Source organism: Microtus oregoni, unplaced genomic scaffold, assembly GCF_018167655.1.
Source record: "Microtus oregoni isolate MIOR12 unplaced genomic scaffold, Mior012 000044F_ref0000062, whole genome shotgun sequence".
In the NCBI taxonomy this organism is placed as follows: Eukaryota; Metazoa; Chordata; class Mammalia; order Rodentia; family Cricetidae; genus Microtus; species Microtus oregoni.
This window is the reverse complement of record NW_024543218.1, coordinates 20,356,355-20,379,469: the sequence shown is the minus strand read 5'-3', so window position 1 is coordinate 20,379,469 and position 23,115 is coordinate 20,356,355. Positions and strand designations below refer to the sequence as shown.

The window sequence follows — 23,115 nt, the reverse complement described above, 5'->3', positions numbered from 1 at the left end:
CTTCATGGCTTTCCTGGGGAATACTACACTGTGATAAGCAGTTTGCTACATGACCATGGTACAGACAGATGATTCCATTCCTGAAAAGTGCACGAGAAATGGTTCATCACTCCTATACTCCAGGTTTTTTTGGGTGTGGGTGTGGGGGTGGTCGGTACAGAAAGTTTCCAGTTAGTTAAATTCAAGTAAACACAGGGTTTTGCCAGATCTTAGTATAGTGGAAGCAGACCAGAACGACACATAGCCCCATACCAGTCTGGATTAAAACAGGACTAGATGTCTTTACACAGCTCGATGACGACTTTCATGATAGGTGACTGGGTTTCACTGACAGTGCTCACGGTTCTCTCTTCTTTTAACTTGAATGGAACCATGTTGAATCAAAAGTGCTACGTTTTTAAAAGTTAAAAGCCATATTTAAATTAAAATTTCACAGCAGGAAAAATATATATTTTGCACACACCAGAGGAAAACATTCATCACAATCTGGATTTGGCATTCAAACCAGAAATACTTTTTTTTTTTGTATGAATAAGTGTTTCCTTGGATGGTAAAACTGAGTATTTTATTTTATATGGGTCCACATTTCAGACTGTTTAAGATGTCCTCACCTTGTGGCAAAGGATTGTTGTTCTTTTTTTTTTCCCTGAAGAAGCTGTAAGCTGTGAATACTTATTCACTCATGAGAAGCTGGCAAATTTGTATTCATATTTTGTATGTGCCAGGCTGTAGCTGTTGACATTAGTACAAACAACATCAGGTTTTGATAATAAAACTATCAAAGGTGGGAGTGAAGGATGGTTAATTAGAAGTCAGGAAAATGTCTAATATTTGTAAACTTGTCTTGGTCCTTCACATTACTCATTTTGTATTCTATAAAGAATTATTATTATTATTATTTCCAAACAGTACGCTGTATTCAATTGTCTACTTCCTCTAGGACATCTTTGCACCATTCCAGCCTCTGGTCCTATCTCAACTCTGTCCTAACTTCAGTAACCAAGCTATTACTACATTTCTATCACAATGTGTATATTTTTCTTTCTTTCTCTCTGACTCACTCTCTCACTTTCTGACTGACCCCTACTCTCTCTCTCTCCCTCTCTCTCATGTGCATGCCCAGGGCAGAGATAGAGAGAGCCAGCATGGGGGTTCTTTGGTCTTCTTTTTGTGATAATTGGCTTTAAAACAGCTTCCTACTTCTCAGCTGTGTTTCTCTTTTCCTGTCATTCCTAAGAAGACTGTGGATCCTGAGTTGACTGCATGGGTGTCCTCAGTTCTACCCCATCCCCTGTGCCTTTTATCTCTATGTGTGGATTCCATGACTATAACAAGTTGACAAACAGAATGTGGGAATGCAATAGAGACTTTGCAAGTGATTGGGTGGTTTGGTTGATTGTTTTATGTCTCTGTTATCAATGGGACAAGGCACAGGAAATTCTAGGAAGAGTCTGGGAGGCACAGGTGGTGCTAGATTCCCCTCTCCAAGGTGTGTCCAGTCCAAATGCTCTATGTCCCAGGCCAAGACTTGGGGGTGTTGGAATGATATACACAACATCCAACATACTCTTTTTTCACAGATTTCCACTTTTAGATTTCTCTTATGTGTAGTTTACACTGTATATAAAATACATAGTTTTAAAATATAGTTTATACTTATATTCTTTGTTACTTTACTCTGCCCTAACATTGGATAGCCAAAAGTCAGAATTTCTTTAACTGGGAGAGGAAAATGAGGGGAAGAAACAAGAGTAAAGAAGAGAAGACCATGCTAATGCCAATCATGAGGTCACAGAAGGTCACTGGCCCATTGTTTCTCTTGCTTCCAAAACTGCCATTCCATAACCTTTTCTGACCTTTAGACATCACTTTGATTGTTGAATGGATTATGGATGTTTGTCATTATTTAGAGAGTTACCTACAAAGTATTATTGGTAATAGTCAGGAAAAAAGTTAAAAAAAAAAGAAAATTAGATTCAAGGTCCTTGTTTTGAAAAGATAAGGGGGGATATAGATATGATAAGGTAAAAGGATAGAATATTGAATCTACTCTGTGAAGAAAAAAGGGAGGATATAGATATGATAAGATAAAAAGGTAAACTACTGAATCTACTTTGAAAAAGAAAGTGCTAGTTTTAAATGTCTTATATTAAATTAAACTTTTATATATTGTATATAAATTTTGTATATTGAGATTAATTTTGTTAAAACATATTTTACATACATTTTACTCTTGTTAAAGGTATTGCACCTATTTAACAATGTAATACAAATTTCTAGTCCTTGAAAATTATTACTAGCAACTCTTTAAGGTAATATGGGAATTCAGGTTAGTAGTTAATCACCTAGTATATATAATTGAAATTATAGTCACATTAGGAATGTTTTTAAGGTCAAACAAAGATATATTTTAGATAGACAAGTCATCTTCAAACACTTCAGAGATCTAAAGAATATGGCATTTAAGATGCTTTAATAACCTAGGCTCATTTTTTGACAATGAGACAGGTCTGCTCCTGGCAGTACCAATCTACTTCAGAGAAGATACTGGGCATTGAATAAACTTCACATGGAATTTACTTTGTTTGTGGCAAAAGAGAATGTCTTTGCCTCAACTGCTGACCTAATTGGTCAAGCAGGACACAGAAGAAAGTGACTTCTAAACATTGTCAACATAAGGAGAGACAGCCCTTCATAATATCCTCATAATATCTTTATAATATCTGATAAAAAAGTCTCTCAGATATGCTAGGCCTGTAGGCCAAAGATAGATGCCTCAGCATTGCAGAAGAACTTTGGGCAGCCAGCTGTTTCTGTCATTCTTACAGTTTTTGGAAGTCACTTTGCTTGTACTTCCTGCTTACTCAGTTGCTATTATTTCCTTCTTGGGTCTCTGGAGGAGTTGAAGATTAGATAGCTATAGTTTACCAGATGCAGAAAGCAAGCTATGATAGAAAGTAAATTAGGTACAAGACTTTGGACTCACCAAGATAGGATAGATATGGAGTATTTTCTCTGAATTTGTCAAATGCAAATGTACTAGACATTGTTGATGTATTTATTGCCTGTATATATTGTATATGGTCATTGTACTTATTGTATATAATAAGTACATTATATACAATGTGCTTATATTAATTATAGTCTTATATTAGTACGTATATTAGTTGTAGTCTTCTTTTTTATTCTAGACAAAAAGGGAAAATGTAGTGATATTTAATTTGTATTTTAATAAATAAAGTTTGCCTGAAGATCAGAGAATAAAATAGCCCCACTGGTCAGTCTTAGAAACCAGGCAGTGGTAACATACATCTTTAATCCAGAAGCCACACTAGTCTGCCATGGAAACCAGGCAGTGCATGTCTTTAATTAAGAAGACTATAAAATGGGAGGAGATAGCTCATAGATACAGTCTCATTCTGAGATTCCTGGAAGCTGGATCCCATTTATCAGTTGGGCTGTATTTCGGTTCCCATGGTCTGTATTCCTCTAGCACTACAAGAAGGCAAATCCCTGCCTGTCACCTTGTCTAAACTCTGCTAGCATAGCAGGTGTGAATTGATGACTCGTTGTTGCTTTGATTTGCATTTTTGTAATAATGAATGCTTTAGGATAATTTATATCATGTGCTGATTTTTGAGTTTCCTCTTTTACAAATTACCCCTTCATAATTTGCTCATTTTGTAATTTATAAGTAAGTTTTTCCTTCCTATTGGTTTGAAGGAATTCTTTGATTATTGTAAGTACTTTTCAATTTGAAAACTTCTAAATAAAATCCATCAGCACTTTGTTGTTTTTTAGGACGTGGCACGTATTTTGGTGTCATTCACCAAATGTACATTTTTGCCTGCCTTATAGTTTACAGCTTGGAAACTTGGTTTAAAAGTCTTCCCTGCCCTTAATTCTTAAAGATTTTCTTTTTTTTTTTAGGGGTGGGTGGATGGGTGGGGACATATGTGTGGCTTTTATTTTTTGTCTGTAAGCTTCTTAGGTTTATATTTTAAAAATAATTTATTTTATTTTATGTATATTGGTATTTGCCTGCATGTATGCCTGTGAGGGTGTTGGGTCCCCTGAAACAGAAGTTATAGATAGTTGTGAGCTGCCATGTGGGTATTGGGAATTGAATCCAGGTCCTCTGGAAGAGCAGCCAGTGCTCTTAACTCCTGAGCTATATCTCCAGCCCATTCGACTGAGATTGGGTTTACCTTTTTAATTGCTCTTTTAAAATTGTGATTGCTTGGGCTGGAGAGATGGCTCAGAGGTTAGGAGCATTGCCTGCTCTTCCAAAGGTCCTGAGTTCAATTCCCAGCAACCACATGGTGGCTCACAGCCATCTGTAATGGGGTCTGGTGCCCTCTTCTGGCCTGCAGGCATACACACAGACAGAATATTGTATACATAATAAATAAATAAACATTTAAAAAATTGTGATTGCTAAAGTAGCCTTATTTCTGTGCCATTGTAAGTATCAAGAGATGCAGTATGATAAGGCACAAGAACTTGAGTTTTTGTATGCTAATAGTTTCTAGAAAAAAATATGTGCTCTGACTTACCAAACATCAGTTTAGAAGTGGGATTTGGAGTATAGCCCATTTACAAATTGAAGGTTGCCTGAATATTTCTAAGGAGGAACTCTAAAGTAATAACACTGGCCTGCCACTGGTTTCAGCATCTTTATATTATAATCACAGTATTTATAGTATTATATATGACCTACAGCACTATTGTTTGAAGTATGGTCCTAAAATGAATTGTATCACATTTCTTAATGTATTTGATGAAAATGAAGATATCACTTGTCAAAACTCATTTAGCAAGCTGGGTATGGTAATGCATACCATTACACCCATTAAGGACTGATGTGGGATTCCTCTCTGTATGTTGTGAATATGTTTTATTACCACTGGTTAATGAATAAAGCTGTTTCAGCCAATGGCTTAGCAGAGCAAAGCCAGATGGGGAATTCAAACAGAGATATAGAGAGAAAGTAGGCAGAGTCAGAAAGATGCCTTGTAACTGCTGAAGGAGAAGGATGCCAGAACAGAACCTAACTGGTAAGTCACAGGCTCATGGTGATATACAGATGAATAGAAATGGGTTAATTTAAGATATAAGAGCTAGTTAGTAAGATACCTGAGCTAATAGGTCAAACAGTGTTGTAATTAATATTGCTTCTGTGTGATTATTTGGGTCTGGGCAGGCAGGATACAAAACACAGCCGCTTCTTGCAAAGGACAGTCTAGGCTATAGAGAGACTCCATTTCAACTACCTTCCTATCCCCCGCAAATCCACCTCCCCCAAAACCCACAAAACAAATAAGCAAAAACAACACCCATAGAATTCATAATACAGAGTCATGATTAGACATGCCTAACTTGAGGTGACATTGGTTCTTCACTTGTAAGATTGGACCACACTGTTGCTGGCTGTGAAGGGTCTTTCTATGTGACCTAGGCTGGCTTTGAACTTTCACTCCTCCTGTGTCTAACTAAAGAGATCTTGGATTTCAAAAGTCCAGGCAAAATCTGTATTATAAAATAAGCATCCCTGATAAATGTTGAACATAAAGAAATGTGATAGCCACTACTTGAAATTTATTATCGTAATCATAATGATGATAATCACATGGCTTGCTGTAGATGCTACTGAGTGGATGCAAACTGCCTAGAACTGTGGTAGATTATACTCCTGAGAGATAGCCAAGGAGAAAGAAGTTTTGGAGAGGTAGACTCTCCTAGGATTTAACTTCTAACAAAACTTTTATTGCTGGGTCCTGGGGTAGGTTGATCCCAAATTTCCTGAGAAACCGCCACACTGCTTCCATAGTGGTTGCACAGGTTTGCATTCCCACCAGCAATGGATGAGTGTTGTAGGAGCCTAGCCTGTTTGGATGCTCACCTTCCTAGACTTGGATGGAGAGGGGAGGACCTTGGACTGCCCACAGGGCAGGGAACCCTGACTGCTCTTTGGACTGGAGAGGGAGGGGGAGGGGAGTGGAGCATGGGGAGTGGGGGGAGGGGGAGGGAAAAGGGAGGCAGGGAGGAGGCAGAAATTTTTAATTAAAAAATTAATAAAAAATAAAAAAAAGCTTTTATTACTTATATTTATTCCATGCAGCTTTTTTTATATGAAATGTTTATGGTGAAAAAACAAAGATGTGTTTTGACCCCAAACACAGAGACCTAATAGACAGGTTGACATTAAATTTTGATTGTTCAGTGGATGGGCTAAAGTGATAGATCCCCTGCCTTAGAAGGTTTTGTCTTTTCTGCTGCTTCTTAGTGGGAAGAACCTCTCCTCTAAACTTCTTCTGAAAGACACCTTTTTAGATATTTTTAATGTTTGACTTTGCTCCTCATCTGTCTGGCAAGACTGCAAAGGAATTTTCAGCTGGGTTGAAAATGAGTAACATTTTGAGAAGCCACGTTTTTATCTGGGAAATAAGTGTTCTCCTTGGGGACTGTCATTGAACTCACCAAAATAATTACATGGTTTGAGTTCTGTGGATAGCAAAGGCTGTAGGGGAATAAATGTTGCCAAAGAGTACGCTTGTGGTCCCTTTTTTCTATAGATACAGGCATATGTGAGAAGACTGCACAGAAAAACAGATAATCAACCTAATTAGTCTCCATCTAAAGCTATGCAATATCTATGACACTGTAAGGTACCCTGCAGGCTACTAAACTAGGAAAGTAAACACCAACCCAGCCACAAAACCTTTGATCTGTAATCTGTCCTGCCTGAAAATTATGCTAGGCCAATGGTGGTACAAACCTTGTTGGAGTAACCAACTGTTGTTTGATTTGACTCAAGGCCCACTCTGTGAGGTAGAACCCACACTTGACACTGCTTGGGTGATCAAGAACCAGAGTCTAGACAGCCCAGAGTCCTAGAGTAAAACCAAGTACTTCTGGTAAAACAAACACAGAACAATACAAAGTAAAAACAAAAACACCACCACCAACAACAATATCAAAAAAAACCCCACAAAGCTACAAGATGATAAAGTCATATTTAAGCAAGTGGAAGAAGCAAACCCCATATATTAAAGGGTCTTCATTAAAAATAAGAGTAGTTGGGAGCAAAGAGAAACAGGAGGGCAAAGTAGTTAGGGTCATGGGCTCCACGACACAAACCAAGCACTATTTGTGAAATATAAAGGACAAATAATAACAATACCCATTAGACACTAGACATTATGACACTTTATACACTTTTTTTCAGTTTCCCCCCACAGAATTCCTATAAGTCAGGTTCTTTTTATGTTTTTATGTTTTTTAGAGTTAGACTTTTCCAAGTTTTCAGAGCTTGTAGGTGACAAATCCCTAGTCTAGAAGAGAACTATTTCCCAAAAATCCTGCAATGAACTCTTTAGAGAGGTGAATGTTTTAACTTATTACTGAATGAAGCTTACCTAGGTCACAGCCCCCCAAATGATCTCAATTATAGTAATTCCTATTGAGAGATGTTCTTCATTTCCTCTTCCTCAACCTCAGTCTCTTCTATAGGGGAATGCTCCTGGCAGCACCAATCTACTTCAGAGAAGATGATGGGTATCGAAGAAACTCCATGTATAATTTGTTTTCTTCATGACAAAAGCTAGGTATATGGACAAAGAAACTACCCTTGTCTCAGTTGCTGACAGTTACTGTCCAAACTGGACCAAGAGGACACAAGAAAGGTAACTGCTGAACTTTGCCAAGACAAGACATAATCGTCTTTCAAAATCCTCTGCTTCACAGGAAAATCTGTCAGACATGCTAGGCCTGCAGGCCAGAGTTGAATGCCCCAACATCACAGAAGAACTTAGGGTAACTGTCCAGGTATCCTGATGTCCCTGTCATTAGGTAAGATTTCACACTTCTTGCATGGAGTTGAAGTCTAAGTAGTTATAAGCATAGTTTTCTTTAGTTACAATAGAAAACAAATTAGATAAAAAGCAGTAGACTCACCAAGACAGGATAGATAAGTGTTTTCTTTATTTTTGCCAAATGCAAACAAATTAAGTATTTATACCACAATTCTTACTTAACTGTTTTTTTTTGTAGTTTTAATATATTAAGGTTAAAACCTTCTTTTTTAATCAGAAAAAAGGGGGAAATGCTGTATAATAATCCTCTTGTATACTGCAAAGATTTGTCACTCAAATTGGTTTAATAAAACACTGGTTTTATTAAGCTGGTGGGGTGACCAAACTAAGAATGATGTGAAGGAGAAGGGCAGGGTCAAGAGTCACCAGCCAGATGCAGAGGAAGCCGAGGATGAGTGTTAATCATGCTGATAAAGACAATGCCATGTGGCAGAGCATAAATAAGGAATAAGGAATAAAATGTAGGAGCTCCTTAGTAATAAACCTGAGCTATCGATTGAGCATTTATAAGTAATATTAAACCTCCAAGTCAATTGCTTGGGAAGCAACTACCAGGTATTTGAGAAGAGGTAGGTAGAAGAGAAACATCCGACTACAGGGGAAGGAATGTGGTGAACCCAATTTTCCTTGACTCTGACTGTATATTAGTATCCTCTAAAGAGTTCTCTCTCATACCTGGACTCACTTCCTGCCAAATGAATAAGGATTTCCAGGATGAGACCCTAAACTGGAAAAACTTTGAAACCTTCCCAGATGATTATAAGGAACTAGGGCTTTCAATGTCTAAATGTTCTCCTGTTTTCATCAACATACCTTTAGTTTGATTCCCAATAGAAGTGAGAAGAGTGTTGAATTTTAATGCTACATCAGAAACGCTTTAAAATCTACAAAGTACCAAGATACTAGAGCTGCTTACACGTTTAGAGCATTTTCCTGAAAGAGGGAAAATCAGCTTCATCTGTTACGAGGGTCAACACACATGGGCTCTTTGTGATGCATCCCTTAGGTCTGGGATCACCATCAACTGCATCTCTCCTACCTAACAGAATGTCTGAGGTGTTGTATGTTGGCATCAAAAGGCCAGCCTCTGGTGAGGAGATGTCAAGTTAGGAGATTGAGTTTGCATATGGAACTTCTGTATTTGCCACCTTCACTTGTGCAAGAGATAGTTATTTTAGACTTTCTTTGGAGAGGACCTACCCTGTCTTTACAGGGTTCTGGATTTTAGTGAGCCTGCCTGTGGCCTCCTCCATTTGGGCTTCTCTCCAGGAAGCTATTTGTCTAACTGCTCCATCAGAACACTTGTCAGGGTTGTTGACATGCACATCACAGCTGCTTTCATTCCCAGATGTGGGTGAATTCTGCCTTCCCCGTCTCTTAACAGGGTTGTCACTCTTGCTCTGTGGATACTGACAGTACATCACTTTGCAGATACATCTCAGAGTAGTTGCTAGCTTTCTCCTGTCACATCTTGATTATTCTAGGTGTATCACCTAAGGTCAAGTTAAGCTGAGAGAATGTATCAACTCAAGTCAAGCTACAATTCCATGCTGGTGAATTTGAGGTGATGGTTTGCCCAGTAAAGCCAGTACAGGACATGGATACTGCACCTGCCTGTACCTGCTGCTGGCTGTCTTCCAAGGTGTGCACAAAAGTCATGTAATTACAAGGCACTTTGTCCAGTGACGTTTATAGATATAAAACGCTAAGTTGTTTATTGTGAAATTAATGCAAGTAAAAGACTTCCCACTTCTTGTGTTTTCTGTTCACAACATGTCTATCATTTTTCCCTCCTTTGCTTTGTTTGATACTAATAGAGTCTCATGTTTTCTACTCTTCATGTTTTCTACGAGCTAATTTTTCAAAAGCCTCACAGATGATGGATATTTCTATGTTCATTTGTCCTTGGGAAGTAGTCTCTGCTTATCAAACCATAATTTTTCACTGATGCTGGTGCATATCAGCTCTCAGCATTGGGCATTAACTCATTTTACACAGAAATCACCCTACAAGGTGTCTTTATGAGTCTGTGAATGTCAGAAGAGGACTGGATTTCAGAACTCTACTCAGTACTAAATGCTCTCATCAAAGAAACTTAGGATAAGCCCTGTCTAACTCAATTTTGAAACCTCCAGGTACACTCAACATATATGCATGCATTCTGTATATAGGAAGTGTTTGGTGGGGTCCAGTTGAATACTGTTTGTTGCCCCTTGCATGGAATAAATGCAATGTGCACTTTGGTTCTTAAAATAAGGGTCTAAGAAGTGAGATGACTTAGTTAAAAATGTGGAGTTGTATGTTGTTCTAATCTACCATCTACCTGTGGTATCTTTTAAAAAAATATTTTACTATTTTTTTCAGGAAAAAGACACAGATTAGTAGACCAGATTATAAAACAAGATTTGTCCTTTTCCTGCCTCCAAGAAACACATCAAACCATCAACAATAAACACAACTTTAGGGTAAAAGGATAGAAAAGGTATTCCGAGCAAATAGAATGAAGAGTCTTTAAAAAACATACATATTGCTAACAGGTAATCTACAGTTGAGTTTATTCCTTTGCAGTTAATGAAGGGACAAGCTGTTTCTTGCATGAAAGAGATAAGTGGAAACATTAACAATTTCCATAAATATTTTTATTAAATTCATTAAGTAACAAATGCTAAGGTTTATTAAGCACATCTATAACTAGGAATTTGAACACTGGATAGAACATAAACAAAGACACAATTTCAAGACCTTAAAGTATAAGAAATAGGGTGGACAGATTTATTTTCAGGTGGGTGCAGATTTGGAGAAGCATTTCCAGAGACAACACATTTCTGCCAGTAGCCCAAATTTATTTTCCAGGGCTGTATTTTGTTTGTCTCTGTTGAGGATGAGAAGAACAACTATGTTTTTCCCTCACAGGAACAAATGAAATGATTGGTTGTTCCTGTGTCGCTTTCACCCCACAATGGAGTCATTGGATGTAGAGTAAGAATGGAGGAATCTGTTTTTCACAAAAGTTTTAAGAACATGGAAAAAATTGAGTAGAGAAGTTGGGGCTCCTGGGGATTTACTAGGACTATACTCATGAAGACTAGTGTTTTCTTCATGTATGCTCTTCTCTGTACAGGGCACATAAAGAAAAATCCAGAGAGCACAGCATTTACGAGAGAAGCTAGAAGGGTAAACCAACAAGATCAAACACTGAGAAACTAAACAGACAGATGTTGTTAGTGTATTGGAGAAAAGCTTTAATAGGTGTAATTACGGTAGAAGTTTAGTGACTGCATCTATTGAAAGACTAGAGCCAGGCATGTTGGTACATGCCCACGGTCTCAACACTCAGCAGACTGAGGCAGGAGGATCACAAGTTCTAGCCACCCTGAGATGCACAGCAACAGCTGGTCTCAAAAGCAACCCATCCATCCATACCTACCTACCTACCTACCTACCTACCTACCTACCTAAGTTTAGAGGTGTTGGTTCCACATAAAAGCAGCTGTCTCAATGAATGGATTTATGTTATATGTTAATTTAGAAAGAGAAAACCCATCACTAACGCAGCTCCAATGCTAAACTGTCTGGTGAAGCTACGTGGGCATCCTGCCTTACAAAAGAAAGCAGACTGTGTACAGAAGAATAACTTAGAAATAAATACAAGTCACGAATTGAGTTTCATAAAGGCTGGCCATGTTCACTGTTTTCATCCCTTGAGAACAAGATGCCAAAGAGGAGGAGGAAGATGGGGATGGAGGGAAAGCTTTAGCTTAACTCAAAGTTCTCTCTCTCTCTCTCTCTCTCTCTCTCTCTCTCTCTCTTCTCTTCTGCTTTCTTCTCTTGTACCCCCTCTTTTTAATAACAACAAACCTCCTAGTTCTTTTATTTCTTTTAACTGGTTTGATATTTTCTGAGAGATTTTTGGCTCTCCAGGCCTTATCTCAAGGACCAAAAGTAGCATTGAAATGGCAAAATCTATTTTGATTCTGGAAGCAGAGTTGATGGTGTTTCTTGGGTCAACATCATCAACTCACCAATACTCAATCACCTCTGACTTTGCTCTCAGACTCCTAAGCTACTTCAACTGGAAGTCAGCTAATTGGAATGGAGCAAATCTCCCCAGCTGGAGGTTGGGTACTGGTCGTAGAGGAAGCTTCTCTTAGAGCAAACCACAGTGAATGAGTGATTTTGGCGCATAGCTTTCGAATGGGTGACAGTGTCCTACCTCTAGATGTTTCCCAAGTCACCTGTAGAATGGCAAATTGATGAAGACAATCTCCAATTGCACATTTGTAAGCAGTTCCTGTGACGTTCTCCCCCCCCCCCATCTTTGGTTGTCCTGTCCATGTCCCTCCTCCCCCCACACCTTTGGTTGTCCTCTCCATGTCCCTCCTCCCACCACACCTTTGGTTGTCCTCTCCATGTCCCTCCTCCCCCCATACCTTTGGCTGTCCTCTCCTTGTCCCTCCTCCTCCCCCACACCTTTGGTTGTCCTCTCCATGTCCCTCCTCCCCCCCACACCTAGTTTCCTTTTCCTGAGATGCTCAGGGACTAGACCAAAGGCTTCGAGACCAGATATGAAATATCTGTCCTGATATTCAAGCCACTATCATGGTGCCCACCTGCTTATCACATGGTGCCACAACCTGTTAGCTCTGACTCATTCTGCTCTTATGGCTATGAACGAGCAGGAGAGTAAAGAGTAGATCACTGGGACTGCACGTGAGACAAGAAGACTCAAGGTACACAGAGCCGCATCCCTTGACCTCTTGAGTTTTCCTTTTCCTAGACTTACCCCTGCTTCCCAACAAGTTCCAGAAAGCATCTATTGTGTTCATGGCTGTAAGGGCGGGAGCTTTTACCACCCAGATCTCTGAGTCCTGGGAAGAACCTCAGATACTATTTGTATAAACCCTGAATTTTATGGACTAGGAGGGTTAAGGTGTTGGTCTCAGCTAGCGTCAGGGAAAAGTACCACTGCTGGGCAGCTTGAAGCCTCCTACAGCTCTTTTTTACCACACTATACAACACTGTCACTTACAGTGTGGTCATAGCATAATAGAGCATTTAACATCAAAATCCCAAAGGATTGCTCAATTAAGTAAGCAAGCTATATTTCCTATTATAGCATTAAAAAGGGCTTAAAGCACTTAATAAATAAACGATAGCTTGAGTCACCTCTAGATCAAGTTTCCTTATCTGCAGTTTAAGTACTGAAAGACAAAGTGACTTCAAGGCTGCCTAAGAGAGGACTCGATCATCTGAGAAGGGATTTTACATACACACACACACACACACACACACACACACACACACACCCCTCTTCATAAATGATGTCTGACAAGGAAAGAGATATTTGTGGCATAATAGCTCTGGAAAATATAATTATTTATCCTTTCATAGCTAATGAAAGAAATTGAAATTGAAGCTCTCATTTCGAATCCTTTTTATGTGGGTGAAACTTTAATTTTACATAATTAAATTGACTTCACAGTTCAGTGTGTTAAAATATGCAATTAAACGGCATATCAAGGTTAAATGGCGACCGCGGTTGGCTCACTTAGAAATCACACTGCTGCACTGCCAAACAAGAAGGAACACCTGCCTAGCGCTGTTGTCCCTGTGCAGGGACCACACAGCCTGCAGGGCTGTGTCCTCTGGTCAGAGCAGGAGGAGAGGTTGGTGGTTTGTTGGTTTTGTCCTCCCATCCCCCACTAGTAGGCCAAATCGGGTACAAGGTTAACCGGATTTAACTGGTTTTATTTCCTTTTGTTTTTCAGTGGAACCTTTTTTTTTTCCCTTTAAAAATTCCTCTGTCACTTCCACTGAGCTCCAAAGCTGTTAGAATACATGGATCTTTCAAGCTGTGATTTTCTGTAAATCAGACACTGCTTGTTCTCTGTCTAAAGGCAGAGACAGAGCAACGCAACTGCTGTAGTTTGGTTAAAGGTAGGGGAAAATGCCTTTGCTTTCATTTCGTCCCATCCCACTATTTACACTCTGTTGAGGTATCTTTCAGTCTTTTTGCTGCCCCTCAGAAAAAAGAGCCTCAAGAAATACTGGAGGATGTGTTGAAGTGGGCCTGGGGCAAGGACACTGGAGATGTGACTGAGGTGGGGACTTCTAGTTACTTGCTCCCTCCTTGTTTTCTCATGGGATAACGTCTTTGTGGTGATTAATTTATGATTCAGTAGCATCTTTTATTCCCTTTTATCTTAAGATCCTATGAGTGGAGTATGGTCGGCAATTAGAACCAAGTTCCTTTTTCCTGTTGATTCTGTACTTGATGTAGCAGTGATTTGTTTTTTCCTATTAGGGCAGCTGCTAAGAAGGATTTATAAATCCAAGCAATATCCTTGCTATAATGATACACAAAGAACTGGGATCTATCTGGTGACTTTTCCACATACTGCAGGGGATGGGTTGCAGAGTGAATTACAGCAGCCCCAAAGAAGACAAGGTCCTTAGTGGTCTATCTCATGTCCTGGGTGTATCTTGTTTCTTGTTATGCATCTGTTGCCTGTAAGATGCATATTGGTATGGCTGGTGAACTATAACACTGAGAGACCATAGAAAATGTTACAATGTGTAGTGATATTGATATAAAATGTATAATTTTTTTACTCTTTTGAGTCATGTCTTTACATATAGCACTGCCTGGTTCCTTAGACCCCAAAATAATCCTGGGGTATATACATTCTTCTAAAATTCTGAGCCAGGACTATGTTTGTCACCAATTTACTGCATTACCATGGAACTAAAACAAAGATTTATCCCCTCAACAGACATTTTGGTATTTGTATCAGTAACAACTAATACTGGAAAATATTCTAATTAGTCAACAGTAATATTAATATATCCATGCAATTGTAAGGATGCCTATTCATGATTGTAAATTAGGTACATGCATATCTAATTATAGATTCATTGACTGGTCTCAGATAATCTGAGTTCAGGAGTTTGAACTTTGAACAAATTATTAAATAATAACAAACAACAAAGGTTGTACAGGAACAGCAAATCTTGTATCATATCTCAGAAACATGTAGGTTTTGTAAAATTTTACACAAAGCTTAGAAATCTTGACCTGATTTATAGAAATCCATTGCATAGCAAAGCTTTGATTATCTTTCCAGAGTCTCGCATTAAGGACTTTGGGTTTGAGAAATTGAAATGTTCCATCATATGGTTTGATGCTTTCTGCACTTCTGTGGCCTATGAATGGCTGCCGACTTTAAACTATATTTTTTTCTGAATTCTCTTGTATTGTGGTCAAAGAAGATCTGAGAAGTCAAAAGTTTTCAGTGTAATTTTGAACATTAAAGGAACACAGAGCATTCTGGCCCATTACTAGAGACTGGAGGAATTCGAGTATCTGCAGAACAGAGTAGCCATAACTCACTCCTTCCAGAAAGGTAATTTGGCAGATCTGAGCTACACTTACCACTAAATATGAAACAAAGAAGACAAAACCGAGTCTACCTGACAGACACAGAGACAGACAAGAGCGCCACGCAGCGAGTGCATGACGAGTATGTTTGTACATGTGAAAACAATGAGAGCACAGCATGATGGGAAGAAAAGGGAGAAGTTTGACCATTAGGAGATGAGAAAGTCCTGAATGCTGGTAATGGATACAAGTTATGAAAGAGACTATAAAGTTATTTTTTTCTAGTTTTAATTTTATCATGGATTTTTTTTTTGGTTTTTGGTGTTGGGTAAACACATAAAATATATTCAAAACTGAATGTGTTAAATCTGATGTGATGTATCACAACTTTTATTTAGAGTGCTAATTCGTTTGTTTTTTTTTTTATTTTTTTGAGACAGGGTTTCTCTGTAGCTTTGGAGCCTATCCTGGAACTAGCTCTTGTAGATCAGGCTGGCCTCGAACTCATAGAGATCCACCTGTCTCTGCTTCCCGAGTGCCGGGATTAAAGGCGTGCACCACCACCGCCTGGCTAGAGTGCTAATTCTAACTGTATATGAATTCATTATGTTGTATAGGCTTTGGGTCTGGTTAATTTTGGTGTGTGATATTTTTCTTTATTTGCAAAGTTTTTTTTAAAAAAACAATTAAGTTTATAAAAGTGACTAATGAATGCGCAGAAAGGACTAAATCTGTAGTATAAACAAAATCATAACTGTTATATTCATATTGAATGTTTTTTAAATATAGAATGGATAAGTTTGAGGGAAATTTTTTTTTAAGATTTCTTTATTTAATGTGCATTAGTGTTTTGCCTGTGTATACTCTGTGTGAAGGTGTCAGATTCGCTGGAACTGAAGCTACAGACAGTCTTGAGTTGCCATGAGGGTGCTGGGAATTGAACCTGGGTCCTCTGGGAGAGCAGCCAGTGCTCTTAACTGCTGAGCCATCTCTCCAACCCTAGTAGTTTTGTTTTGGGAAGTTTTAAAAGCATTTCCCGTGGAAGTTATTTTTGTGCTTAGAGCATGTTTGGTAGGATTGAGTAAAGAATGCATGCTGTGTCTACCAGCCAGGGGGTGAGCGTTCCTGGGTGTCTGCTGCATTCTTAGGCAAAATGACTCCATTTGCTTTTTCATGTTCCTACTTTACAAGCATAGGAGGTGATGGCTGCCTGTGAAGCTCGCTGTGTAGCCATTACCTGAGATGTTCATGTACCGGATAATATATGCTTACATTAGAGACCTTGTCAAAAATAGTGAAGGATGCTTCAAATTAACACCTACTTGAAGTAATATCTAAATTTTATAATTCAAGGATGGATTTAGCTTCTTGTTAGGGACAAAAAGCTAAAAGAAGCCACCCACCTGAAGGTGATAATATAACTGCAAAACTTGGAGATTAAAGATAACATGCAAAGTCAGGCACGGTGGCACATGGCTCAGTCTAGGGTCTGAGGAGACTGTGTCAGGAAGGAAGATCAGGGGTGTGAGGTCAGTCTAGGCTACAGAGCAAGACCTTATCTCAAAAATCAACCAACCACCAACAGAAGGAACCCCCAACCTCGTAGAGATTAATCACACCAAACAAATCTAAGACTATAACAAATTCTTGTCATTAAAGTTCTACCCAAAAGAATAGATCTAGCAGTGTGGAAGAAAAATTACAAGATTCGCCTTCAATAATGACACACTAACACTTAGTCGCCTACTATAATATATGTCGGTACATTAGGACACCAATCAATGTCCTGTCCTTTCTCTCAATTTCCTTGTATTGCAGTAGACAAGTTCCTTTTGAGAAGAAATCTGAGCAGTTGGTTATCCAGATAATACACTGAAAAGTCCAGCCAACTGGGGTGCTACCATAATCTCTGTAACTACTTGGTGTGGGAATCTCTCTCTCTCTGTCTCTCTCTGTCTCTCTCTGTCTCTCTCTCTCTGTCTCTCTCTGTCTCTCTGTCTCTCTGTCTGTCTGTCTGTCTCTCTCTCTCTCTGTCTCTGTCTGTCTGTCTGTCTGTCTGTCTCTCTCTGTCTCTCTGACTCTCTGTCTCTCTCTCTCTCTCTGTCTCTCTCTCTCTGTCTCTCTCTGTCTCTGTCTCTCTCTCTCTCTCCTCCCTCTCTGATTTGAATTCAAATCCAGTGATTGCGATGGTTGTGAGAGATTTCTTAGGTTTTCATTTCAGTCTGGAAAAACAGCCATATCCATAGAGAGGAAGCGCATCCCATCCAATCATATAGATACCCCTTCCCCAATGCTGCCTCTTAGTCATTTACTCTTGACAGCTAAGGTGTTAGAGAAAGAGGGAAGAAGAAACTGGGAAAGTACTTAAACAGTCACCATGGACTTAGAGAGTGCCTCTGCGAGATAAACAGGTGCAATGTTATACTTCAGTCTTGCAGACACCTTTGTCTGTGAAGTCTAGAATCCTGAGCATTAAAGGTTGCAGGGAAAGGGACTTGGTGGGCAGGAGTGAGAGGGCTGCTGTCTGGGGTTATGTTTTGTGCTCGAGGTATCCACTGAGAGCCCCGTAAGTAATCTCACCTTTGTTTTCTGCCTTCAGTTCCTCCGCCATCAAGCTGTCTTGTCGGTTCCCGAGCACAAACGCGAGAAATGAGAGGATCAGGGCATCCAATATTCCAATGATAGCCAGGATGTACGCCCAGCGGACGGAGCAGGCCCCGAGAGTGTACTTGTCTGTCTTTTCCCCACACATCCGTTTTACTTCATCTGAATCCCAGCCATCGGGGAAAATCATACAGCCGAGCACAAGACAGGCAGCTGAGAGAGAAAGACGGAAGGAGAAATTGAGCATTTTATTTTACAAGGTATTTCTATTGTTTGTCGAACATTCCAAATGATTGATTTTGAGAGTAGCAAGGCTCGGTATCGTTTCCTGTCCCTCTCCTCCTGCTTAACAGAAAAGCAGGCCCTGAACTCCGCAGCAGAGAAAAATCAGGGATTGTACTTTAGAGGGAGCCCACACTGAGAGAGGTTAAGGAAGATTTAGCTACGAGAAAATATTAAGAAATTAAATTTTTGTGCACGCTTGCAAAAAGGCTTCCATTGTAAATAGCCCAGAAGGAATCATCACACTGCATAATGACAGTTCAATGCTGTCTTTAAGAGCAAGGACAGCAGTCACAAAAGGGTTAGGATCACATGGGAAATACCAGCGTGTTTATTGACTTTGAATCTCTGGGAAAAGTAACATTGCGATCCCTGCCCCAGCGTTCAGACATTCCTTGAAATTCTTATCATGTGTACCTCTCATTGATACTTTCTATTCTAGTATTCATTCTGTTTAGTTTTTGGAATATATGTATATATACATATGTATTGCAATAAGTATATCATATTCCCCTTTTCTTTAATCCCTCCAAACTCTCCTGTGTACCCTCTTGTTCTCACTTAAATTCCTCAGTTCATTTTCTTTGTTTATACACACACACACACACACACACACACACACACACACTTATATATGTGTTCTATTTATGGCTTTCTCTTTATATATATTTCCATTATACATTCCTAAACACATAAATACAACCCACTTAGTATGCATAATGCTACACATACACACACGTTTGCATACACACACACACAAGCACTCGTGTGCACACACACACAATTTAAGGGTTGACAATTTGGTATTGGATAACCAGTTGCTGAGTTCTTCTTTGGGGAAGACTCTTTCTCATATTATCAGTGTTCTTTAGCTGCCTGTAGCTCTCTTTGTAGGGCTGAGGTCTCCTGAGCTGTCTCCATCCATGTTAGCATATCTATTGGTGTTGTCCTTGTTCAGGTTATGTTAGGGTGACTGTGTTTAAAAAAGAAAAAGGTTGTAAACCACAGCAGTACAGTGTGTCAATGCAGAGTTTTAATGAAAATTAAGAGTTAGGAAACTGTAGTGGCATTCATTTGTATTTTAATAAATAAAGCTCGCCTGAAGATTAGAAAAGTAAAACAGCCCCACTGGCCAGTTTTATAGATCAGGCAGCAATGACACACATTTAATCCCAGAAGCCACACTAGTGGCAGTCAATACCACCACCATTAGTCAATGGCACAAATTTAGTTAAAGAGAGATTCAAATTAGGTGGTAATCAGAGCCAATTTTGTTGCGACTATACAACAGATTACAAATACTTGGGGTGGATTTAACTGCAGTGAGCTGGTGATTTGAAGATGTTTTCACATGTTGGCTCTCTCAGCTCAGCACACAGCATGCTCTTCATAATTTACAACAGATTATCTGTAATCCAAAAATGCAGTTTTCACAAACAGAATTAATTTATTTTGGACAATGCAGAAGATCTTTGAGTCTAAAACTATATTTGAAAAATGTCTAAATTACTTTGAATATTTAAAAATATTTAATCTCTATATATTTATCAGTTGAAGGACACTGAAGTTTTCTTCCATTTTCCAGATATTGTGACTAGAACAGTATTGAACATGACTGAGTAGGGAACTCTGTAGGAGGCTATTGAGTCCTTAGGGTACATGCCAAGAAAATGTGGTACACATATATAATGGAATCTATTCGGCTTTAAAGAAAAATGAAATCATGAAATCTGAAGATAAATGGATAGAAATGGAAAACATTATATTGAGTAAAGCAACCCAGACCAAGAAAGGCAAATGCCTCATGGTCTTCTCTTATTTGGGCATTCTAGCACCCAATAAAATCTTTAGATTTGATTCAATAACTTGCAGTAACTGAAGAAACCAGGAACATAGATAGAGACTGTTGTGTGTATGTGTGTGTGTGTGTGTGTCTGTGTGTGTGTGTGGTGTGCACAAACTCTAGAGTTGGGGATATTAGGACATTAAGAGGAAAACAGGGCAGGGAAACTTTAACAAAGAGAGAGGAGAGAAGCAGAGATAAATAAAAATAAGCATGCTTGCTAAAGCCATGGGGAAACATTCTTTTATGAGCTTACTTAAAGGACACATATAGCATATATGTGTGTGTACATATGAATACATAAACATGCACACACCATACATGCACATACACCACACAGAGTGATGATACTCCTTCTGCAACAGCAATAAATTATTTAACAAGAATCCTAGTGCCAGCAATAGGAAACTTCTCTTTGAATTGTTGGTCATGGGGACCCGAGAGACTCCCTGCAAAGAGAGGTTGTTATAATTGCCTCAATTGTCTCCCAGACCTTGAAGATAAGATTCCACTGCTGAAGACACCACACACATAGAGCACAGGGTTTGGAATTAACTGATTCAGAACTTACCTGGAGGTCTAACTCTCATAGAGTCAGAAGGTGCTATGTAAGCCGTCAAGGTTGGAATACAATCAATAGTCCTGCCTATGTTACTGTGGTTTTCCCAGCTCCTGTTAGTACATCCTCTACATCCATGGCTTAGGGAACATTGTGGAAGATGGGGCAGCTTGATTATTAGGGCCAGAAGATCAGGATTTCTGAGATACTGTGTTCTAGACATGACGGGAAGTTGTTCCTTGAAATCTCAACAACAAAGTTGCCTAAACAAGATGTGTACAATGACAATACCAGCTGTGCTGACTAGTTTTGTGTCAACTAACACAGGCAGGAATAATTTTGGAAGAGAGTACCTCAACTGAGAAAAATGGCTCTACCAGATTAATTGATGTGGGCCCAGCTCACTGGAGACGGTGCCACCCTCGGGAAAGTGGTCTTGGATGGTGTAAGAAGATGCTTTAGAGTTTTTATTGCTACAACAAAACACCACGACTAAATGCAAATTGGGGAAGAAAGGATTTATTTGGCTTACACTTCAGCATTGCTGTTCATCACTGAAGGAAGTGAGGACAGGAACTCAAATAGAGCAGGATCTTGGAGGCAGAAGCTAATATAAATGCTGTGTGTGTATGTGTGGGTGCTGCTTACTGACTTGCCTCACATGGCTTGCTCAGCCTGATTTCTTATAGGACCCAGGACCACCAGACCAGGAACGGTACCACCCACCATGGGCAAAGCCCTCCCCCATTGATGACTAATTGAGAAAATGCCTTACAGCTGGATCTCATGAAGAAGTTTCTTCAGCAGGAGACTCCTTCTTCTCTGATCACCCCAGCTTGTGTCAAGTTGACACACACAACCAACCATTATAAAAGGCAAACTGAGAAAGATCTGAGGAGCAAGCCAGAAAGCTACACCCTTCCATGGCCTCTGTGTCAATTTCTACCTCTAGATTCCTGCTTTGAGTTCTTGTCCTGACTTCCCTTAGTGATGAAGTGGAACTTGAGAGTTGTAAGGTAAAATAAATAATTTCCTCTCCAAGTTGTTTTTGGTCATGGTGTTTTATCACAGCAATAGAAACCCCAATTGAGATACATACATAGAAGCAACCCCAAAATAAATCTGGGAATATATATATGTATATATATATATGTATGAATATATGCATGTTAATGTAATTATGAAGAAAGGGTTTTGAATTTAAGAGTGAGTGGGAGCATGGGAGGAGTTGGAGGAGAAGGAGGGATAGAAATGATGTAAATAAAGTACTTATATGAACATAAAAGAATAAAACTGACCATGTAGAGACACCTACACAGTCACAAGCCACCGAAGGTTTCCTAACACCTGACTGCCCTGATACAGCTCAGAACAATGAACACATCAGGGCACAGATGAAAAAAAAAAACCCACTCATTTAAAGTCTTGCGTGCTTCATTTCTTCACCCAGAATACAGGAGAACAACCAGGACTCTCAGCTTGGCACAATGACAGCACAGTAAGGGATTTTGTGTTTTGTTTCTTAGATCAGTTAAATCCATGTCCTTTGCTAATGCAACCAATCTCCTAATATGTCAGAGCAGCTACTCTCACCCAGAGAGACACTCTGGACCCAGATAAGCCTAGGATAGGTTTCCAGGCTCCCCACCCTGGTCACCCACCCTGAGTGCCTCCACAGGGAAGACCAATGTGCCTGACTCCAAACATGATGAGCTGCAGCTGGACACCCGGACACTTTAGGATAAGTAGGACCTGGGGCTAGTAGGGAACATACTGAGAGATTTCAAGGTGCATTTCAGCAATTTCAAAATAAGGTAGTCTTTACAGAATTGAGTTAATACACATGGTCATCATGGGAAGGACAAGTGTCAGAGGGGTTCACAGTCACAAATGGATAGCCTGCTAGACTGTAGTTTTGGGGGACGTTGTCATCAGAAGACCTTTTCTCCTTCAATCTCTTCCTGCCTCAATGGTAGATTCAACTCTATTTTAAGTTTGTATTTCTGTGAATTCTGGGTTACAACTTGCAACTGATGAAAGTGTAGAGGCGGAAATACCCCAGACCCAAGCTGCCACAGAACTGACCGGACATCCACAATCCTCTGTTCTCAAATGTAGCGGTGGATACCCTCAGACCCAAGCCACTAGAGAACTGACTAGACATCGGCAATCCTGTTCTCAAATGGTATCCTTACGTTATGTTCTCAGAAGATTAGGCAAAAAGATGGAACCACGTGTAACTCTTCCTTGTGCAATAAACAACTTCTTGAAAAGCTATGATTGCAAAGCTCTGAGACCTGATTTTTATTTTTAATAATCTAAAGGAGTTGGGGGTTTAGAAAAATTATAAAACACCGAGCAGAAGGTTAGGGTTTTGGCTCCTCTAGAAAACTATTTAGGTTTACCTGGAAAGGACACCCTGGTGTCATACAAGGTAGCACCCTGATATATACCCAGTTTTCCAACTTGTTTTTGTCAACCTTTTCTTAATATGAACTTCTTAATATTTTCTAGTTTATCTGTTTTGAAATGTAAATCACTGCAAAGCAGGATTAAAGACCACAGATGTGTTTAA

The 23,115-nt window shown here is 39.4% G+C and overlaps 1 protein-coding gene across 3 annotated transcripts in view; it reads right to left on the bottom strand.

Moving 5' to 3' along the window:
* The window catches only part of LOC121434808 (LHFPL tetraspan subfamily member 3 protein), a 399,674-nt gene that overhangs the window by 105,246 nt on the left and 271,313 nt on the right, over positions 1–23,115 (bottom strand). For all 3 annotated transcript variants that reach the window (XM_041633782.1, XM_041633783.1, XM_041633781.1), the window contains exon 2: positions 17,833–18,069. In XM_041633782.1, coding sequence (XP_041489716.1) covers positions 17,833–18,069 — 237 coding nt within the window. The remainder of the gene's footprint in view (positions 1–17,832; positions 18,070–23,115) is intronic.